Source organism: Homalodisca vitripennis, chromosome 3 (assembly GCF_021130785.1).
Source record: "Homalodisca vitripennis isolate AUS2020 chromosome 3, UT_GWSS_2.1, whole genome shotgun sequence".
Lineage (NCBI taxonomy): Eukaryota > Metazoa > Arthropoda > Insecta > Hemiptera > Cicadellidae > Homalodisca > Homalodisca vitripennis.
This window is the reverse complement of record NC_060209.1, coordinates 156,242,050-156,263,693: the sequence shown is the minus strand read 5'-3', so window position 1 is coordinate 156,263,693 and position 21,644 is coordinate 156,242,050. Positions and strand designations below refer to the sequence as shown.

General features: G+C 35.0%; 1 protein-coding gene across 1 annotated transcript in view; it reads left to right on the top strand.

Annotated features, from left to right (window-relative positions):
* The window catches only part of LOC124357694, a 49,191-nt gene extending 33,098 nt beyond the window's left edge, over positions 1 to 16,093 (top strand). Inside the window, exons 9-12 of the mRNA XM_046809690.1 lie at positions 1,320 to 1,449; positions 6,365 to 6,526; positions 12,778 to 12,945; positions 14,779 to 16,093. Of these exons, the coding sequence (XP_046665646.1) occupies positions 1,320 to 1,449; positions 6,365 to 6,526; positions 12,778 to 12,945; positions 14,779 to 15,174 (856 nt within the window). The 3' untranslated portion in view covers positions 15,175 to 16,093. The remainder of the gene's footprint in view (positions 1 to 1,319; positions 1,450 to 6,364; positions 6,527 to 12,777; positions 12,946 to 14,778) is intronic.
* The last annotated feature ends 5,551 nt before the right edge of the window (positions 16,094 to 21,644 follow it).

Sequence of the window (21,644 nt, the reverse complement as noted above, 5' to 3'; positions counted from 1 at the left end):
TGTAGACACGGGCACATTCCTTTAGTCTTGTAGAGAGCATAAATAGAAACAAAACACTTAACAATATTTATTTAAAATATATTTTGAGGATTAGTCAGGGTCTCCAACTTCCGACCTCTTAAGGAGAGGGCCTGATACAACCAACATGTACTGACTTAAGAACACCTGTGAGAGCAGCTTTTTTGTGATGATGGACAAAATACTAATGCACCGTCAGTGGTTTCCGCTGGTGAGTGGGACTCCAACCACTAAAAACCCCTCCGGCCCAGGCATCACTCCCCCTCGGAACTGCTTTCCGCATCACTTTAAGAGGGTGTTTAATTAAGCCAAGAGAGGGATCCTACAGTATCAGGCCGTCAGTTGGGCAACACCAGGGCTGATACTGTAGTGATTTTTCAGCATCCCCTCTACATAGGCAGAGATAATATTCCATGTCTGTCTATCAGTTAACATTTTCCGAACAATGATGTCCGGTGAGACTAGGCGTATGGCAATCTCGAGTGTCCTTCTTTCATGTTCCCACCGTTTGCAAAAGAAGAATATGTAGATGATATCATTGTGAGCCGCATCCCCTTAGGGGCTCTCAAACAGCCATCTTAAACAGGTATGCTTAAGAGTTTCCATGACAGGTGAGGAACTGGGAAGTTCACCTCCCCGTGTTGTCGCTCCACCCATTTCTCTCAGGTCTCTAATCAGTCTGGTCTTTTGTTCTCTGCTCTCTAGCAGCCATTGTACCTGCCAGTCCCTAATTGTGTGTTCTCAAGCCTTTGTGCGTGTTACCAGACTGTTCTCCTTTCGAAAGCAAGCAGATGGATGATCCGAGCTAGTTCAGTATGGACTCGTGATCTGGAGTGCCCCTTTTCTCTTTACTGCCATATTTTGCCTGTAGCCCCCTAGACATAGGGTGTCCACCCATAACTCGCACCCATAGAGGAGCACAGAGTCAGTCAGCTCAAAGAGGCTGTAACAACCACCGTCTTCTTTTCCCCCCCAGAGATCTGATCTAAGAGTGTGAGTTTGGTATCAATCTTCACTGCTGTATGAAAAATGTACCGACTTAATACTACCAAAAATAGTAGCTAGATACACGTGTATGTTGTTAACATCTTCACTGTAGCACGAGACCTGTACTTACTCAAGAACACCTGGTATTAGTTAGATATACCTGCCACAGTCAGTGTGTTAAAACTAAGCAAATTATTGTTATATTTTAAGTATTGCAGTAATTAATTTTAATTTATCTGCAGCAGGCCAGTATATTTTCTCTGCTTACCAAGTGTTGGCTCAATATTAATCTTATTGCTTTTATTATGTTCCAGGAGCCGTCAAATTAGTTTGACAAACTTAAGAAATTGTTCCAATTTGACAGAATTGAAGCTCAGAGGTCTGGAAGAGTTAAAAGTCGAAGATGTGTCCGTACTCTTAAATCTCAATAAATTAAATCACCTGGTGAGTAATTTTGTATACAAAATGCATATTTTACTCTTTATGTTTTAATCAGACTATTAATAACTCCAATACTAAAGTGTATGATCTATCATCATCTTACATTTTAAGTTCCGATTTTAGTTGTTTCCTGTAACTTACGTACTTATCAGTAATACATCATGTATAATCTTTTTATACTTATAAGTGACATAATGCTAAAATTATATGATATATGAATACATTGTGCAGAAAAAAATCTTTTTACTTTAAAATTAATACCAATCACTATATTATGTTTCTTATTATAAATAATTAATACTATATATGACACTAAAGATAAAAACACATAATTCCTCAATAATATCCTAATACCAGTGTTTCGTGAGGGGCATTAACTGATTAAGAATAATAAAAGATATGCAACTATAGGTTAATTAACATAGAATGAAAATAAATATTTAACCCTCTTAGTGATAGAAGCCGCTCTAGCAACGTTCATTCGTTTAATATGAATGATAGAGATCGATGCGCCGACGTTCAAACATGCCTTCGAATTCGTCATCGCTGCTCGGCTATCTTCGGTTAAATTCGGCCGTTATTTACTGCATTGTGTACAGAAACGTCTTCTCTTTCCTCTAGATCTGTCTCCAGATGAATTGTTAAAAGAATTAACAAATAGCTGGTATTTGTTACGACGTTGTTTGTGTTTTACTCGCAGCCGCTAACCTATGAGTTGTGTCGGCATGTTATATCGGTGTTATTTCGTTTTTTCCGATCACAATACGTTCGAAATGGCGGATGATTTACGTTGAGAAGATATTAGAAATGTTTTAGAAGAACAAATGAGTGATGTGAGTGACAGTGATATCAGTGCAGACAATTTTCCCGATGATTATAATTCAAATCCTGGTGCAGGCCATTCCCTCCAACGCTTACTAGGAAGACAAGAGCGGCTATGTATTGTATGTGGCCACACAAAAAAAGGGGAGATCACGATTTTAGTGTCCAGGATGCAATTCTGGTGTTCATAGAGAGTGTTTCCATAAATTGGATCATTTTTGGAGACCAAAGTATCAAGGGAGGAAGAGAAAGCATGATAGTAGTAGTGCCTAAGAGTGAATGGAAGGGTTTCTTCCATGTACATACTGTATATATTTCCATCATAACAGTTTTTTCAAGTAAAATATTGTGCGAAAACTGTATATATTATTTATTTTCATGAATTTTAGAAAAAAATGGCTATCTTCAAATCTTTGTATAGTAAGTTTTATACTATGTGGTTTTTGTGGTAAAAAATTTTTTTTTTCAAAAAACAGTTTTTTTAATTTTTGAGCAAGTTTTAAGGGATATGTACAAAGGTAAGTAGTTTTATTTATTTTAAAATCGTTCTTTATGTTTTTATGAATATTTTGGTATATAATATGTTGTATTTTCAATAAAATGAATAATTTTTAAGAAACCCCCAGCGAAACACTCCAAATGCACCTATCATTCATAATAAACATATTCATCACTAAGAGGGTTAAAGCTGAAACGGGTTCACAGTAACTTATTTCGGAGGAACATTAGATCACTCTGCGACCACTAATGCAAGTCTTAGTCCACATCTGGAAGTGTCCTAAGGGGTTGAAGAGATGCAGCACTGATAGGATGGATAACGAAGGAATAACGCACATTGTCAGTTCACAACTGCTGCGGTAGTCACGTGCGGAAGTCTTCAAAATTCATCTTGTAGTAACACTTGCACAAGTCACTGTTTGAAAGGATTACAAAAGGGTTTTGACAAGTACTACTGTTAAAATTATAAGGGGAGGTTTAAATATATTATTACTACAAGAGAGAACCCATAAAATCTGGCTTATGCATTGGGTTTAGGAACTGCTTATAGCAGATACATTATGCTGGACATCTGAACAAGGACTGACCAGTGGCGTCAATACACGTGGTTATTTTAGATATCGCTCCTATAGAGGTAAGCATTGCCTAATTCTCTTTCTCTCTCTCACTCCGTCTTCTTATTATATGAAAATGCTACTATATGCTCAAATCAATGTCTGTTAAATTAGATTAACGCTAAATAAATTATAATCTTAAATTTATTATAATTTAGTAAAACAGTGGCTAATTAAAATATACTAAAACTAACAAGTAAATACTCTCCAACCAGGCCCAGTACTACCAAAGATAGGACCTTGTACAACACTAACAAATTCTTGTGACTGGTCTTAGTTGTATTATCTTTAGGAGTAAGAGTTACAAGTATATGTGTGTATCTTGTATATCACTAAGAGGAATTCTTTGTTTAAAGTTCATTATAATTATGGATTATTTGAAAGGATAATAGTTTTATAGGCATTTGCCAACATCAATGTTTCAAAAACTCAACACTACGATTCGATTTGAATCTATCTTGTTCTTCAGGTCAAAATGCCTTAAACGATAAAGATTAAGGAAATAAAAATAAAAAACTTATCAATGTTTGAGGAACTAACCGAAGTCATAGTTACCAACAGAACAAGTTGAATAACAACTAACAAAATCAAGCATACGAGGTGTGTCCAAAAAGTATCCGACCTTGACGTCTGGCATGAACTGACGTTACTCGGCGGCAACGGCAATCTGGTCCCCTTCAAAGTACTCCCCTCCAGAAGCCACTACCTTATTCCAACGCTCCTCCCACTTCTGGAAACACTCCTTAAATTCATTTTGCGGAATGGCTAACAGGTCTTTCGTCGCATTTTGTTTTATTTGTTCAACATCATCAAATCTTTTTCCTTTCAATGGAATTTTTAATTTCGGAAATAGCCAGAAGTCACAAGGAGCTATCTATGTCAGGACTGTAGGGAGGCTGTCGTAGTTGACCAAAAAACGCTGAATAAGATTTGAGGAATGAGCCTGCGAGTTGTCGTGGTGCAAGATCCAGTCATGGCTTGTCCACAGTTCAGGTCGTTTCCTTCGCACTGTATCTCATAGCCGCCTTAGGACCTCAAGGTAATACTCCTTATTCACTGTCTGGCCTCTTGGAGCATATTTGTGATGAACAACGCTGTCCTGGTCAACAAAAACTGTCAGCATTGTCTTGACATTGCTTCGACTTTGTCTTGCTTTTTTCTGCCGTTGCTCTTTGCGAGTTTTCCACTGTGAAGATTGAGCCTTTGTTTCAGGGTCGTAGCCATAAACCCATGACTCATCACCAGTAATAATTTTTTTAAATAGCCCTGGGTCACTTTTTATCAAATTCAGATTGTCCTGTGCGATTTCAAGTCGACAGTTCTTTTAGTCTTCTGTCAGTAGCCGAGGAACAAATTTTGCCGAAACACGGTTAATTTTTAAATCTTCATGTAAAATGTTACAAACTGACGATTTTGGTATTCCTAAATCTTCTTCCAGCTCTTGGACAGTCAATCGACGGTTTTCATTCATTGCTGCACGAACACGTTCAAAATTTTCAGTGTTTCTGGCCGTTTCTGGCCTGCCAGATCGGTCATCACTCTTCACTGATATGCGGCCATTTTAAACCGCCTAAACCACTCTTTTATTTGTGTATCGCCCATATACATGTCACCATAAACTTTCCGTTTCATAGTAATTGTCTCTGATGCTGAATGGCCAAGTTTTTGGCAAAATTTAATGTAAATGCACTGCTCAACACGTTCAGTCATACTGAAATGCGACGTACACACATGGCAATACTGTACGGAACAGAGCACTGTGACTCACTGAGTGACCGGATCGTATTCAATGCCTAATATGGGAAGGAGTAGGCTCGCCCCTCCCCTCCAATAACCGGTTCAAGCCGGTCAGTTACGCCGCGGACTGGTCGGCGGTCGGATACTTTTTGGTCAGACCTTTATGTGAAGGTAAAAAGTGTTTAGAGCCAGTTAAAGCCAGTCAACCATGCCACTGTACAGAACGAGGGCGCTGAGAAACATCTGTATATACCGGAAATGGTGAAAGACTAAAGAAAAATCAAATTTTTTTATTACCTTGTTCCATTGTTAACTATGATCAGGGTGAGTTCATTACCACATAAGTGCCCCTAACTGTACTACATATTGATAGGTTTGATCCTCCCTACTTTCTTGTCTCACCACCATCTACAAGCATGTACAGTTTTTGTTTAATTTGAACGGAGCTGTTCTCCAGGAGATGTTTGGGTCACTCGGACTCATAATAACCATTTTCATTGACAAATTGATTTACATCAAGTAAATTTAAGTTTTTGATTTTTAAATATGTATGGTATTATGCTATTGTATTAACATTCATTATCAACTAAGTGAAATGATGAAGAACCAAATACAAGTGCTTACTGTAGACCTGAAAAACATATGTTGTTAGATGAACACAGAATTCTCCAAGATAGTGATAGTTTTTATACCTTTACGTTTTGAACATTCAATATTTATTAAATAAAAAATTTTGTTAGGTTTAAACGTGTTATATTGTTTAATTGGTAAAGTTTTTTTTATATTGGCAGGAAAGTGAACTAAAAATATTCCATCATAATGTATATTTTTTTTTTTTATATAATAAAAATATTTTATATCTCAAAAAATTAAATATGGTCATTGAAACTGAAATGTTTTATTCCAGGCTATGTGTACAAACTATGAAATATAGATAAAGCAAGGTGCTACAATTTGTATTTTAAATGAGTGCAGTTCTATTGTATGGGTCCAAAATCAACAAGTATATGTTAATAGTTAAATAAGTACAATAATTTTCATTGTTTTTAATTTTTTATATAATGGGTCATCTTGACTCTTTCAGGTGCGATATAAGCGTGATTACTCCTGGGTTAAGGTTTTTTTGTCACCTGAAGAAAAGGATATATTCCGATCCTTGAAATGTAACTGTTAGTTAGTATTATATTTTGTATAAATTCAAGTTATTTTCCTCAGAAATACACAAGAAAATGAATTGATTGTTGCAGTCACTGACCGTGGTCAAGAACATGGCAGAGGTACTGGAGTTGGTAGGCAAGATGACTCAGCTAGAGTCTCTAGAGCTGGGGGAAATGATACGTGTGACACAGACACATGTGATACTGGGCTTGTCGCAGCTCACTAAGCTCAGACGTCTTCGCCTTGAGAAGGTATGGAATAGCAGTTTTCTAAACATAGCTATTTATTGGTCAAACCAGTGTTGTTAGGAGAGAGATGTTAGGTAATAGTATAGAGGTTGGTATAAAAAAGTGCAGCTTCCAGCAAGATGATCACAGAGAATCGATCTTTCTTATAAAAATATGAACTAAACTTTATACAATGTTGTATAAATGCTATAGAACTTATAATGACAACTTGCTATACTTCCATAATATGTAAGTCAGCTTGTAAATGAAAACTATAGGTGAACTGCTAATAAAGAAACCTGCGCAGAAGCAAATATTTTAGCAGCACAGCGCAGGAGGGGCCCCCCTCCGGCGGGGGGGAGTGGCGAGTGGGCGGAGCATCTTCTTGTCAGCTGTTTAAATCTTGTCTTACTCGCGCCATATTGTTTATACTGCAGTTACTTACTTGGACCGTTCAATTCGAACGAGTCAGTCAGGTGAACGAGTGATCCGGATCGGAGTGTTTCAAAAAACCCGTTCACTTTGAAATTTTTGTTCAATTTGGCCTGGAAACTGAATAAATTTGATACTTTTTTCCAAATCAGGTGAAATGAAAATGGTTTATTTTCTTAAAAATAATACAATAAAACACATATACACGTTTTGCAACAAACGTAAGCAAATATATACAATGTCTGAAATCATGTATCAGAGTGTAACAATACGGTACTTATACGTAGTTAATTATTTCTTATTATAATAAACCTTGCATTAATTCTATTTAATTCAATTAAAATTTGAAATAAGAAGAGTAGTATAACCGGGATGAGCCTACATGGGCCTAGGCCTGTGCGTAGGCTCTGGTCGTGAATATTGGAACTCAAAACTAATAATAGAACAAATGATTTTATAAGTAAAAAATAGTAGTTTAGTAATTTTTTATATTATTGATGGTTTTAGAATTTATTTTTAATCCGGCTGGATGGCAATGACAACGGTGACCACGCAGGCAATTGATGAGTCACATTGATAGTGATACGTAACCGAGTATAAATCTAGTTTTGCTGCACTGTCGTATGAAGTATTAATTATGGTAATTATAGTGAAGGACAGACCGAGTAACAATAAATAGCGAGGAAGGCTTAGAAGTTCAGCGATAGCAAGGGACTAAGTTTATATACTTCTTCGCTAACTAACAATAGTAAAGATTAGGTAATTGCAACACAGAAGCGAAGTTGTAACTCAAACACACGTTACGGTACAAAACTTGAGAAATATAATACAAATTTGTTACGCTGAATGTTTTTTTTTTAATATAGAAACTGTAATGACGACTTGTTGCGAGTACCGTGTGTTATGAGTATAAGTTCTCAATGCTAAAATAGTATGAAAATTAATGTATAAGTAAATAAGAATGGTTTTGATTAACAAATTTCTCGAAGAAAATTAATTCTAAAGAATATGTTGTACTCTCAAAGAACATTATTTTTAGTATAGTTTTTTGTTCAAAAATTAATGGCTCAAGAATAGTTTTGAAAGCAGCACCATGGACTATAATACCAAATGAAAGTTGGGATTGAACGAAAGCAAAATAGACCACTTTAATTTCCTTATCTGTGAGTACTTCTCGTAATTGTCTGAAGGCAAAAATGTACTTGCGGATTTTATTTGTCAAAAAATGAATGTGTTGTGATTTTTTTTAATGTACTTGCAAGTATTGAATCGTGCCCAAGAGCGAAATTTCCTCTCAAACTGGATACGTAACGTATAACCTCTTGTAACAGTGCGTAAGTTAAAGGTCGAATGAAGCCTATAAGATCTGTCTTCGAAAAAAATTGTTATATTTGAGCCATTAGAGTTCGCCAAGTTCTGACCCACATTAGTAAAGAATTTATTAAATTCGGTAGTTACTTCAAGCTTAATTTTGTCATTGAATAATTTGGTATTTGGCAAATATTTATTTAGGGAAGAAACTTTGTTAACCCCTCTACCACTCAATTTAATTAAAACCCCCCAAAACATATTTAAATCCCCATTAGCTTGGTCGAATTTATCACAAAAATAATATTTTTAGTTGCTTTAAATTTCTGCTTAAAATGTTCCTGCAATTGACATAGCGGGTTTTAAGCTCCACATTAAATGGTTGCTTTTTCACTAATTTACGTAATTTATCTCTTTGTCTTATAGCATGGACTAAATCTGAAAGTAATTCATGGCTTTAGCTTTTTTTGACCTCGTTTTAAATTTATTCGATTGTCTATTGAAATTGTAATAATATTCTGAAGTTATAATGTAAAAACATTAACATTAGTGCTGTTAAAAATTGATTGCCAATTAGCATTTAAAAGGTTATCATGTGGTAACACATGGTCGATATAGGTGCGATGTGCAAGGTCGATCTGAGAGGTGGCGTTCTGTGTAGTAGTGTGCGTAATATTATTTTAATGACTCAGCCTGGGTATTATAAAAATTGGTGGTAACTTAATCGATTAAATGTTTAAAATGTGTTGTTATTTATAAAAATAAATTGTTTTCAAACAATGCAATGTGTCTGTTTGATATTTAGTAATTTATTGAAACATTTGTAGTGAATTAATCTTATGATAAATCAAAGGCATATTAATCAACCAAGTCCATTGTTCTCAAGTATTAAAGTTTAAAATATTTATTAATGCATATAGTAACATACAGTTAATTTTTGTTAATCATTTCTATTAATAATATATATTTACATTTACTAGATTCCTGAAACAATACATTTATTGTTGTGTATCTATCCATTTACTGTAAAATATGTTGTTTCTTCCTCTATCCGAACACATTTTTGCAAGCAGATCCTTTCGTTCACTTGGTCATCTACATCCAGCGTTCATTTTGTTCAGTCAACACGATGACCGGTAAAACACGCTCTAGCGGGAAGGCTTAGTAACTCTGTACTGACCAGTTCAACTGAACGGGTCGCAGCAGTGAACGATACCGACTGAGCCGGATTAGTCAGCTGATTTTATTAGATTGAAGTAGAGTGAGCGCCGAGCAGTGGTGGGGATGCTTGGAGGGGCGGCGGAGGGATATTTACCCTACCCTGCGTGAACTCAAATCAACCAAGGTTTTTTTGTTAGCGGTTTACCTATAACTATGCAGTTTATTGTTGAGTGGGCATTGAATTGTTGTTTAGCTTTATTAATTAGTTATATCTAGTATTATACTTTATATATTTATATTTCTTTTCTTATAGCATTTTTATTTAATTTCAGCTCTAAAACTTAACTAGTACTAAATACTAAATAATTATACGAGGGTCTTCCAGAAAGTAAAGAACGATTGCGCATCACGGGCGGCGCAGTTCCTCCACCACCGCGGTAGATAGCTTGTTCGTTAGCCACACCTTCTGCCTCAGTGTGAGCTGAGTAGCGGTACCGTGAGGTCACGTTTGCGTCTCCTGTGAAAGTTTAAAATGGCGGCGTTAATTGAAAATCCCGCCAAGTGTGAACTGCGTAGTGTGATACGGTTTCTGAATGCACAGAATGTTCTACCTATTGAAATTTATAGGCAAATTAAGGCAGTTTACGGTGACAATGCGATGAACGAGTCATCAGTGAGAAAATGGTGCATTCAATTTAAGGAAGGTCGAACTAATGTGCACGACGAGGAACGAAGTGGAAGGCCGTCACTCGTTACTGACGAGTTGGCAGCGAAAGTTGATGGAAAAATTCAACAAAACCGTCGTTTCACTTTGAGTGGTCTAGTGGAATTTTTTCCACAAATTTCAAGGTCGCTTTTGCACGAAATAGTGACTGAACGTCTTGGTTATCAGAAAATGTGTGCTCGTTGGGTGCCTAAGATTCTTACTGATGTCCACAAGACTAAACGGATGGGAGCAGCTCTTGAGTTTTTGACTCAGTATGACGAAGAAGGTGATGCGTTTCTTGACCGCATCGTAACGGGTGACGAAACTTGGGTTTCCTATCGAACCCCGGAAACAAAGCTCCAGTCAATGGAATGGCATCACTCGAATTCACCAACAAAAAACAGGAAAGGAAAACCAAATTTGAACACCAGGAAATTGATGGCAACAGTTTTTTGGGACCGAAAAGGCCTAATCCATGTGGAGTTCATGCCGAGAGGCGAAACAATCAACTCAGAGGCCTACATCGAGACCTTGCATCGGCTTCGCCGCGCTATTCAGAACAAACAACGCGGAATGCTGTCGTCGAAAGTGGTGCTGATCCACGACAATGCTCGGCCTCATTGCAGTGCACGAACCAAAGCAGAACTCAATTCTTTCAAATGGCAAATCTTCGGACACCCTCCGTATAGTCCAGATCTGGCTCCGAGTGACTATCACTTGTTTCCAAAGTTGAAAGTGTTTTTAGGCGGAAAAAACTTTTTGGGTGACGAAGACCTCAAAGAAGGAGTAAAAACGTGGCTTCATTCCTTGGCGGCAGAACAGTATAACGTCGGTATAGAAAAACTGGTGCCACGCTACAACAAGTGCCTTGACAGTTCCGGCGATTTTGTAGAAAAATAGAGTAAGTTTATAAGTATTTATAAATAAATTTTCATGCTCTTATCTTTTGTTTTTATTGACTTATAACAAAACGTTCTTTACTTTCTGGAAGACCCTCGTATCTGAACGATTTTAAATGTTTAAATAGATATAAATGTTTAAAATCTCATGTACAGTATATTTATTTACTGAGATGAATTAATGAAATCTGGTGTGATTGCTTACTTTAAATTACATATTTGTATTAAGTTATCACACAAGTATATGTACCTAACATAAATAAAAAGTAAAAAATGTTTGAAAAACTTTTTTTAGGCATATAATTTTTAGTATAATGTACATCAAGAATAAAAAAATGGGGTTATTCCAAATTAACACGGTTTGGTTATTGAAAAATATCCAATCAGATAAACATAATTTATTATATACTATGATTTAATAGGAAGACTACATATTTCTTCTATTTTTCTAAATAATTGTAACTTAGATTTAACTGACTTAGACATGCCTTCTCCAAAAAGTTCTGCCATCTGTGCCTTAGCGAGCCAGTGACAGCGTCTTTGAGTTCTTCCTAATCATCGAAATGCTGAGAACTAATTCTGGAAATTTGAATGTATATAAAAGCTCAGAGATTGTGAAACATTGATCTTCTCTAACTGTTGAATTCATTGTGTCAACAAGTTCACCATTCACCACCAATGGCCTGCTATTCCTTTCTTCGTTATGGATTTAACCACTTTTAAAGCATTAATGCACTCATGTAGAGTTTGGCCCACAAACATTACAAACTTCCCTATGAATAGCTTACTGCTCATTTTATTGTGATGTAAAAAACCTATTTACACACTTCCCACTTGTCAGAAAACTCAATTGCTACACACAATTTTGCTAAAATTTATAGAAAATGAAAGAGCGCTTGTACAACTTCCAACTGCCATGGCTGGATGCCAACTGACCTGCCACGCTTGCGAGTGTGCGAGAGAGCACTACCCCACTACTACCAGTAATGGTGGTTACTTTGGGAATAGCCCTTATATGTATCACGGTTGTTATTGCATAATTGAGTATTTAATTCTGAATACAAAAATTTTAATCTTGAAAACGGTTGAAAATAAAAAAATATTTTTTTATAAAATGCCTGTAAAACTGGAAAAATATAGGATTTGTAGTCATTTATCAGTAAATAACCAGTATTTCTAGAATATAGTTTGTAAAAATTGTCCAGGATCATCAAAAAATAAGTACTGTTTTGATATATAACAAAACAAGTAGATTTTGTAAATTTGTTTTGTGAACCTTCACATGTTTATCTACGTATATATAATTGCTATTAATATTAAGACATTTATCATATTGAACAACCTTTTTGTTATACTCTTGTTATAGAAGTTTGTGTCCCAAATTTACCTACTTTATACCTTATTTATAGAGTTTGCAACCTGAGTTAATAGCAACTACTAACATGATCGTCTGGTGGCCTGTATGGAGAATGATCAAATTGTTCCCAGCCAAATATTGTGATGAGATCTTGAGTTCATTTTGCTGTATGTGATGTGTATTCATTATTTGTCATGCAGAAAAATTCCTTTTTTTATAGTTTAAACATAAAAGGAAGATTGTGAAACCTGTGGAAAATGTGTTAATATTAATTAAATTGTGTTGTTTTGTATAAGTTTAAATTTGAATAATTTACCCAACGGGTAAAAGTTCAGATGAAAAACATGATTTTGTACAAAAATAATTTTAACAATGATATAATTGGATTTTATAAGTTGAATGTACTGTACAGGGACAACAGGACTGCCCTACAGATGCCATCCTACGAACCATCAGTCTGTTACCGTCTCTGATACAGTTAGAGCTTATAAATTTTGATGTCAAGGCTGGATTTGAGGTATCCTTGGCTCGATGTTCAAACATCAGAATACTGTTCATGATTCCCACCTATGTAACACAGGTAACAAATTATAGTAATTGCCATATTTACCAAATATAATATAAGCGTATCATTAAAACTTTTAAAAATATAAGTACGAATTAAAAATTTAACACGTAGGATAGAGCCCTGAAAGAATAAGAACTGAAAGAAATCCAGCAAGACTAGCCAAATGGAGCGTAGAGAAATCAATACAGAGAATGAGAATTTCCTTATTTACAAATTTAAAGTTTATAAACAGAGTAACAGAAACAGGATTTTCAATTAAGTATACATCAATATTCAAAATATAACACAAAGAGTTTTGAAATGCCCTTTATAAGAACTCTTCTACTGAATAATACAGTTGATCTTGGGGGGTATACATAACTTGCCTGTCCTAAAAGAGTTAACAAGTTATCAACAATCTTTATTTGTGGTTGCAATTTCAATTCAGTTGTCTTCAGTCACAAAGAACATTTAATTAATAAAAACCATAAATACAAGAATACGAAAGAAGACCGAGACATAATTAAACACCCACTCAAAAACGGAAATCTCAATACCTTAGAATAAGTTCATATGTATAAAGCAATTAAAACAGAACCCACAAATATCCTGGTTGACCTTCAAAGCAGCATGACACCTTCATGAAATTTATCAAATATCAATTATCATTTTTTCAAGTTCTTTTTCCTAACATTATTTTTTATCTTAATCTAGGATCACAAGGTTCCATACTTTCATTGACATTATGAACATTCACAGCTTAGGGTTTTAAGCCTAATCTAGTGTACTAGTCACTGCTCGCTGTTAGCATTGGCTCCTTCCCGGTTTTTCTTGTATGTACAGGTATGTGAATTATCCAGTCTCATCTATATTGATAACAACCCTTATCGTTAACATTTGTTGCTTGTCAGTCTCAAGAGTTCAGGCAGTTTAGGTCCTAGCCTTAGGCTTACTATCTTTTATTCTTTAATTAAACATAATTCGTTAACATATGTTTCTTTGTTTCTGGGCTTCATCATAGGTTCTCTGGATTCCTACATCATTCTATAAACAGTATTTGTCCTATTTAGTGTTTTAATTTCATCTATAAGAGTATTATTATAGCGAGAAACATTTATACCTACACAATCTTTGTGGTACCACTCTTTACATTCAGAGTAATATTTTATAGCTTTACAGTTATCAGGGACAGCTCTACAACTAAATCCCCACTTTGGATTAGAGTCTCTTATTTGATGAATAATTTCACTAATATTAATTCCTTAACGTAATAATTATATGAGGTTAGCATTAATTACCTGTAATAACCTTTCGTAAAAGTTATTCTTAACAGTCAAGATCTTCTATTAATCATCATTTACTATTCATGATACAAATGATCAAAAATTCTTATTGAGTATGTAAATTCTATTATACTTAATTACTTTCCTTTTTTGGATATGTGCAAGATTAGTAATTACTATTTTACATACTCAAGCTGATGCAGAAAGTAATGTATTTTGGTTATTAAAGATTATCCTCCAATAGATTGACTAAAATCTGATTATTAATATATAAACGATTTACTAATGTGTTTCAATAGTTAGGCTTTATTAAAAATATCTCAAGATTTTTCAAGTTGGCTTAATATTGTGTAGTTAAAAATTCAGACTTACAGGTCCCTAAATGATGGAATATTTCCCTAATGATTTTCATCCTTTTTCGAAACTATACTGTCCTCTGGTATAAAATAGTTTGGAAAATAAAAATAGTTGAATCAATTGTAATATGTCCACCATATATATATAAATATTTAAAAACTTAATTGTGATCTGCCAATTAAATGTTGATGTCAAAGAAGTTTACACATTGCTTTTCATGTTCCAGTCAGCACATACCAACCACTTTGTGATTGAGGGTGTAAGCAAACTGAACAAAACGCTGAACTACTTTGTTTGGGGACTAACACTAGAACTGTTGAAAGTCACGGATTTGTTTATCAACCAGTGGGAGATGGGGCAGAAGATGAAATCGGCAAATAACCCCACTCAATATCCTACACAAAATCCACAGGAGAATGTTGAAGGAGATAGTATTCCGATCATGAACCCTGCCATCACTGATTGTATGGAAAAGGAGGGAGTGGTGATGCAGGTGGATGTGCTGCGATTGCCTAAGGTGCACAAACTACTGACCACCCGACTACCCAACACAAAGATATTAATCCTAAAAATTCCGTTCAGTGCCACATGGCGACAGACCATTTCTGGTGTAAATTATTGAACTGTTAATTTTTAAGAACTGACACAGGATCGTTTTTCAGGGGTGTTAACCTTCTCACTGCTTGTTTAGCCCCAACAATACTTTCATTGTGGATATTCTGCATCATTTCTGTTGTTCAGTGTAATATTTCAATCAAGATATGTTTGCCAGTCTTAAATATTTCACTTGTATACTATGTATACTATTTTTTTTCTGTAAAACAGGTAATACTTTTTTAATTACTGATTCAATTATGGTAGTACCTATATTCAAAATGTCTACTTTATGAGCTATTTAAAAGTACCATTTCATAATTATGAAATTCCAAATGACAAATTGTTGTTGTACTATGGCGGCTAATAATTATGCTCGAAATACTGTATTGTAATACTAATGAAAGTCCATCGCCACAACCTGTCCAAATTTTTGTTTGTAAAAACTACAGTCGGGGCATACTTGGAATTGACAAAGCCTCATACATTTTTTGTAGGCCTAAAGGTTAAGCTGTAGTACATTAGGTATTTAGTTTGGTTTTGTATATTCTTGTTTCTTTGTTTAAATATAAAAATTTAAGATTATTACATTTTAAATTTCTGAACAATTGTACTTAATTTACATAATATTCCAAATTGTTGAGTCATTATTGTAACTTAGTTTTATTAAAAACTATGGAACTAGTACTTTAAATAAAGTTATAAATAATTCAAAATGTTAAGAAAACTGCAATTTTAAAGATATGTTTCCAGTAGCATTATTTTTAAGAGTTGACTTTGGCATAAGTCTCTCACTCTAATTGCATTTTTGAGAATTATTTATATTTGATTTTTTAATCCTAAAATAAAGTATATAAAATTGTATTGTCATATTTATTTGCAGCATAGAACAAACATTGTTAGTTTCTAACATTTATTTAAGAGTTATAATAAATAGTGAATTCACATTTTTGAGGGTTTTATTTATTTCTGACTATTCTATTTTTAATCCTAAAATCAAATATATTGTTTCATTATTATTACAATATGTAGCATTACAACAAATACTGACTGTGTTAATTTCTAATAATTATTTAAGAGTTTTATTAAATAGTCAATTCAATATGTCCACAATGGTTGTTTTGTTATTGTTATGTATAGTAAATGAGTTGAGGGAAACGTTGGTGTCAAATAAATTGAAAACATCCAGAATTTTCAGTTCTTCAATACTTTTTTCATAAAAAAACATTAAAAGTAAAAAAATATAAATAGTATTTACTTACATTGTTTATTTACATTCATTTATGTTTAATTAGTCACTAAACGATATTTTAGTTATTTTATAATATTGCAGTAATGCATTGATTTTAAAATAAATACAAGTCATATTTTTTTAACTGTGTTATGATTTTTGATTTCCTGTATTTAGAGTAAGTAAATAAAATGAAAGTAAATCCCTCTAAGACAGTAGTTGTACCATTCACTAGAAAAAAGAACCTAGAGTCTCTTTCTAGGCTGAAACTCGCATCCACTCAGCTGGAGTGGTCAAAGACAGTCAAATATTTAGGACTGACTCTAGACCATAAGCTTACGTGGAATGATCATCTTAATAATATCCTGCACAAAGCAAAGTGGGCGCTCATGACGTCCAGGAGACTTGCAGGAATCTCATGGGGCGTAAAACCCCATATAGCACTATGGCTTTACAAAGCAGTTGTAAGGCCTCAAATCACTTATGGTTCATTAGTCTGGTGGACAAAGGTGAATCAGGTAACTGCCAAAGCCAAGCTTGAAAGCTTACAAAGGCTTGGCACAATCTTTGTAACCGGAGCATTCAGGAGCAGTCCCTCAGCGACCCTCGAGGTGGCTTTAGGACTTCTACCTCTTGATGTCCATATAAAAGCTGAAGCGCGTAAGTCAGCTTATCGGCTGATGGTTGCTGGCTTGTGGAGGAATGGCGCGTCTAACGCGAGCCATGGCGCCATCACTGAAGCTGTAAACCCAAGCGCTATTCTCGAAATGGTCTCCGACACAATGAGAACGGAGTTCGTATTCAATAAGCCATTCTCTGTTGACTTCTACTCCAGAGATGAGTGGAAATCGCAAGATAACATCCCAACAATAAGAAAGAGCTTTGTCTGGTACACGGATGGCTCGCTTATTAAGGGTAGAACTGGATATGGAGTGTTTAGTCAATCCTCTAGAACTGCCCTTAGCGGCAGTTTGGGTCGGAACTGCTCCATATTTCAAGCCGAAATCTATGGTATCCTAGCCTGTGCCAACCTAGGCCTCACCAGAAGGTACCAGGGAATGAACATCTGTATAATGTCAGACAGTCAGGCAGCTCTTAAAGCTCTTGACTCCAACAGCATTTCATCCAGGCTTGTGTGGGAGTGCTTTAACACTCTCTGCAAGCTTGGATCACGCAACTGTGTGCGTCTTGGTTGGGTACCGGGCCACACAGGCATAGGTGGCAACGAATGCGCCGACAGGCTTGCCAAAAGCGGAGCAAGCATGCCATACACCGGTCCAGAACCGAGTTGTGGTATAAGCAAGTCAGCCGCTTACCAAAGTATAAACAAATGGTCCAGGAAGACACACCGCTTGCGGTGGCAGAGTCACCAAGGACAAGCACTCGGCAAAAGACTGCTTGCCGATTCTAGCTCCGGATTCACCAGATGGCTGATGGGGCTGGGCAGGGATCGGGTTAAGCAAGTGATTGCCTTGATCACTGGACACGGCCACTTCAGGAAACACCTAAACACTCTAGGTTTACGAAATGAGGACTCGGAGTGTAGCTCTGCAATAAGTCTGAAGAGACTGCAAAACACATAATACTGGACTGTGAGAGACTGGGAGCAAGGAGAAGGGCTCTTTTCGGTGATAAACAACCAGGCGACGAACCAGATGCTAGTATCGAGGAAAAGCTTCTTAGCCTAATTAAGGGCACGAAGATAGGCTTACCCCTCTAACATCAAAGGGGCACACAATAAGCTCAGGTTGACGTGTGAGGATCTATGAATCCACCCCAATATCCCAAAGGAAAAAAAAAAAAAAAAAAAAAGTAAATAAAAACAATCAAATGTTTGAGAATTCTATAATTAGATGAAATAAAACATACTCATGATATAGTTCAATTTTTATAACCGGAAACATGGCCGTGGCATACAAATCTGCATGAAAAATTCAGTAATCCTTGAATCCCACTAATATTATAAATGCGAAAGTTTGAATGTTTGTATGTTTAGATGTTTGGAGGTTTGTCCTCGAATCACGCTGAAACTGCTATACAGATTGTGCTGAAATTTTACATGGACATTCTTAGGATCCGTGGGCTGAATATAGGCCTATTCTTATTTTGATAATCCCTCCGGGCTACGCCCCACTGGTCTTTCAAGTTGAGAAATGTTAGTTGAGAGCATTTCTAATGTAATCACCTGTTCTGTGTAAACATTGTATATTGTTTACATTTATAGGGAGTACAAATATTTTTAACGCCGTTTTAGATATCAGTGATTAGGATAAGTACTTATCTATCTTACAAGATGCCACAAAACATAAGATGGTCAGACTTTAACACTCAAGACTCCCTTTGAAGCAGTCAGCAAGACTACGCTACGATGAAAGTTCGCAAACGTTCTATAGTATTATCAATAGTATATATATTTATTTATATTTTAGTTTATAAAGAAACAAACGCTTAGTGTCATTGTTACTGTACTTTTAGCTGTACATTTTTATCAAACATTAAATATAAAAGACAATGTTACTATATTCTATCAAAGTAAATTAGAATGGCCATAAATATAAACTTTTGGCGTATATCCTTGATTGTGGTAACATGGCAAACTCGACATTGGCGTCGGAAATATACAGTAATTCACTAGAACCAGCAATGGTCATACATGTGCAACGCCTACTAAATTGCGTGCAAAAGACAGGTAATTGCTAGCAGTGCAGATATGAGACATCTAACCTTTACTTTACATTTAAAGACTGTTAAAAACCTAAATTATTAGTTGTCTTTTAACAACAGTATGGTTCTCAGAGCTGTGTATGTATTGTATTTTCTTGATTAGAAAAGAAGCAAAGTCAGCAATGGGGAAAAAATAATAACATCGAAGTAAATTACAATGACCATAAATATACACTTTTTAACATATTTTCTTGATTGTGGAAACAAAGGAAACTCAACATTGGCGTCGGAAATATAATTCGCTTGAGCCAGAAGTGCTCATACAGGTGCAAAACTACGAAATTGCGTGCGAAGCAGCGGGTAACTGCTAGTATACTGTAATTATCACTCCAAATTGCTTACTATATCAGTTATTATTTATTTATGATTATAGTCACTGAGCATTGTAGAACTAGATGACTTATCTACATTCGTTCAGATCACTAAAAATGTGTCTGTTTAGGACATGTATCTATGTGACTGCATCGTCATCAGCTTAATCGTCATATGGAAGATGTCATGTTTTTGCCACTTAACATTGTAAATTTCTAAAAACCATTAAATTTAATTAACTCATTTATAAAGTTATTTTTGTCAAATTTATTTTTAAATAGTTTAAATAACTTATTAGCAGTTCATAAAACATAGAATTATAAAAGTAAGAAATAAAGTATTCCACTGTCTGATGCCATTGTCATCTGTTATTCAGTGGTACACAAAACTCAAAATTTTGTCTTAACTCTTAACTGTGTTGACAAAATACAGCACATTAAAATCTGTGCCAGGCCTGTGTAGAACCTGAGAGAGGTGCAGAATCAGACCTGACTGTTGACGAAAAAGCATCAAGAGATCATACTATATCCATCATATACTATATCCCGAGTTTTTAAAACAATTAGAACTGTCAATCTCTCTACAATATCAGAATCTGCAAGGGACATTGGAAAGCCAGGTTAAGGGCTCATCCACACAGGGGACACCAGTGAGGGCACTGACTTGCTTTCCTCACAATCAACATCTATGCCGGGAACATGTTCTCCGCCTCGAAATGGAAACGAAAATGACAGGGTGGCTGAAAATATAAGAGCTGATTTATCTTGCACAGTTCTTAATGAGGTTGGTGGTGGTGTAGTTCATGATGAAGTGAGTGCTGCTGTGAATTACATTAACATTAGTAAAGCTAATTTATGTCTTATCTCTTGGTCCAACACAGCAATGTGTATAGTGAATCGTCTCAATATACAGATATGTCTGGCTCTAAAAACCATTTGTACGATAGCTTTAATGTGATGTTTTTGAATATTCAGGGGCTAAAAAATAAGGTTTTTGTTTTGGAAAATTTCCTGGCAAATTGAAATCTGTCAGTGGTCTGCCTAACTGAACATTGGTTGTTGGGAGATGAGATCAGTTGTTCATATCCCTATGGGTTTTACTGTGCTGCTGATTTTTCTAGAGTGAATCGAATAAGAGGTGGAACCTGTATATTTGGTAACAATAACAAATCTAGAGATGGCGATATATCAAAACTTTGCAAATAAATGAACTTTTGAAGCAGCAGCTATAATTTTGGATGAATGTAGAACTGTTGTGGTTTCAGTTTCATCTCCTAATGGTAATGCACAGTAATTTTTTTGTGTGATGGAAAACTTTTTGGCATTCATTATGAATTGGAAATTTTATAATATTATCATATGGGAGGATTTTAATAGTAAATTCAATATTACAAAAAATAGTAAAACAGCAAAAGGTAGTCTTGATATTTTAAGAGAGTTTAACTTTCTCCCCATGAACAAAAACGCAACTAGAGGTAAAAATTGTTTGGATAATGTGTATATTTTCAATCATTGTTTGAATGTTTCTTTGGTAACAACTTTCTCATTCCCCTACTCGGTTCATGATGGGATATTGATTAAGGCATTCTTAAAAAGTACCTGTGTTGACTCAAGAGATGTATTTTGGTGTAATCACATCAAACTAATATTGCCTAAAAAGAATTTTGAACCTTTTTCCTTATTGTTGGCTTAGTACGATTGGTCATCCCTGTTAAGCGAGTGTAGCAACAAAAGTTCTGTAACACTATTTGCTAAGATTTTTTATGTCCGATTAAATAGTTTAAATCATTTCAAGGTTGTTGCTAAATTCAATTAAAAAAAGAGAAAGGAAATCAAAAACAGATGCAACCAGAATTGGTATACTGCTGAACTAGCCATGAAGAAAGAAAGACTGCTGTTCTTTGATGGAGTAATTAAACGTACAAGTAAAATAAAAATAATACAAATTTAAAAATTATGTTTAGTAAATTGAAATGTCAATACAAAAATGCTGTAATTCAGGCAAAATGTGCTAAAATTATGATCATATCAAAAATAGTAAAATAAATGTAAAGCTGCCTGGGGTTTGATAAAACGTAACACAGCAAATAATAAACAAGAGATTTTTAGTATTGAACCTGATGTATTTAAAAAATATTTTCTCAAATCTATCAAAGATATAAAAAAGAAAGTTGACAATTCCAGCCCAGGTTTCAATTTTCTTGACCTTATGGATAAAAGTACTATTACTAA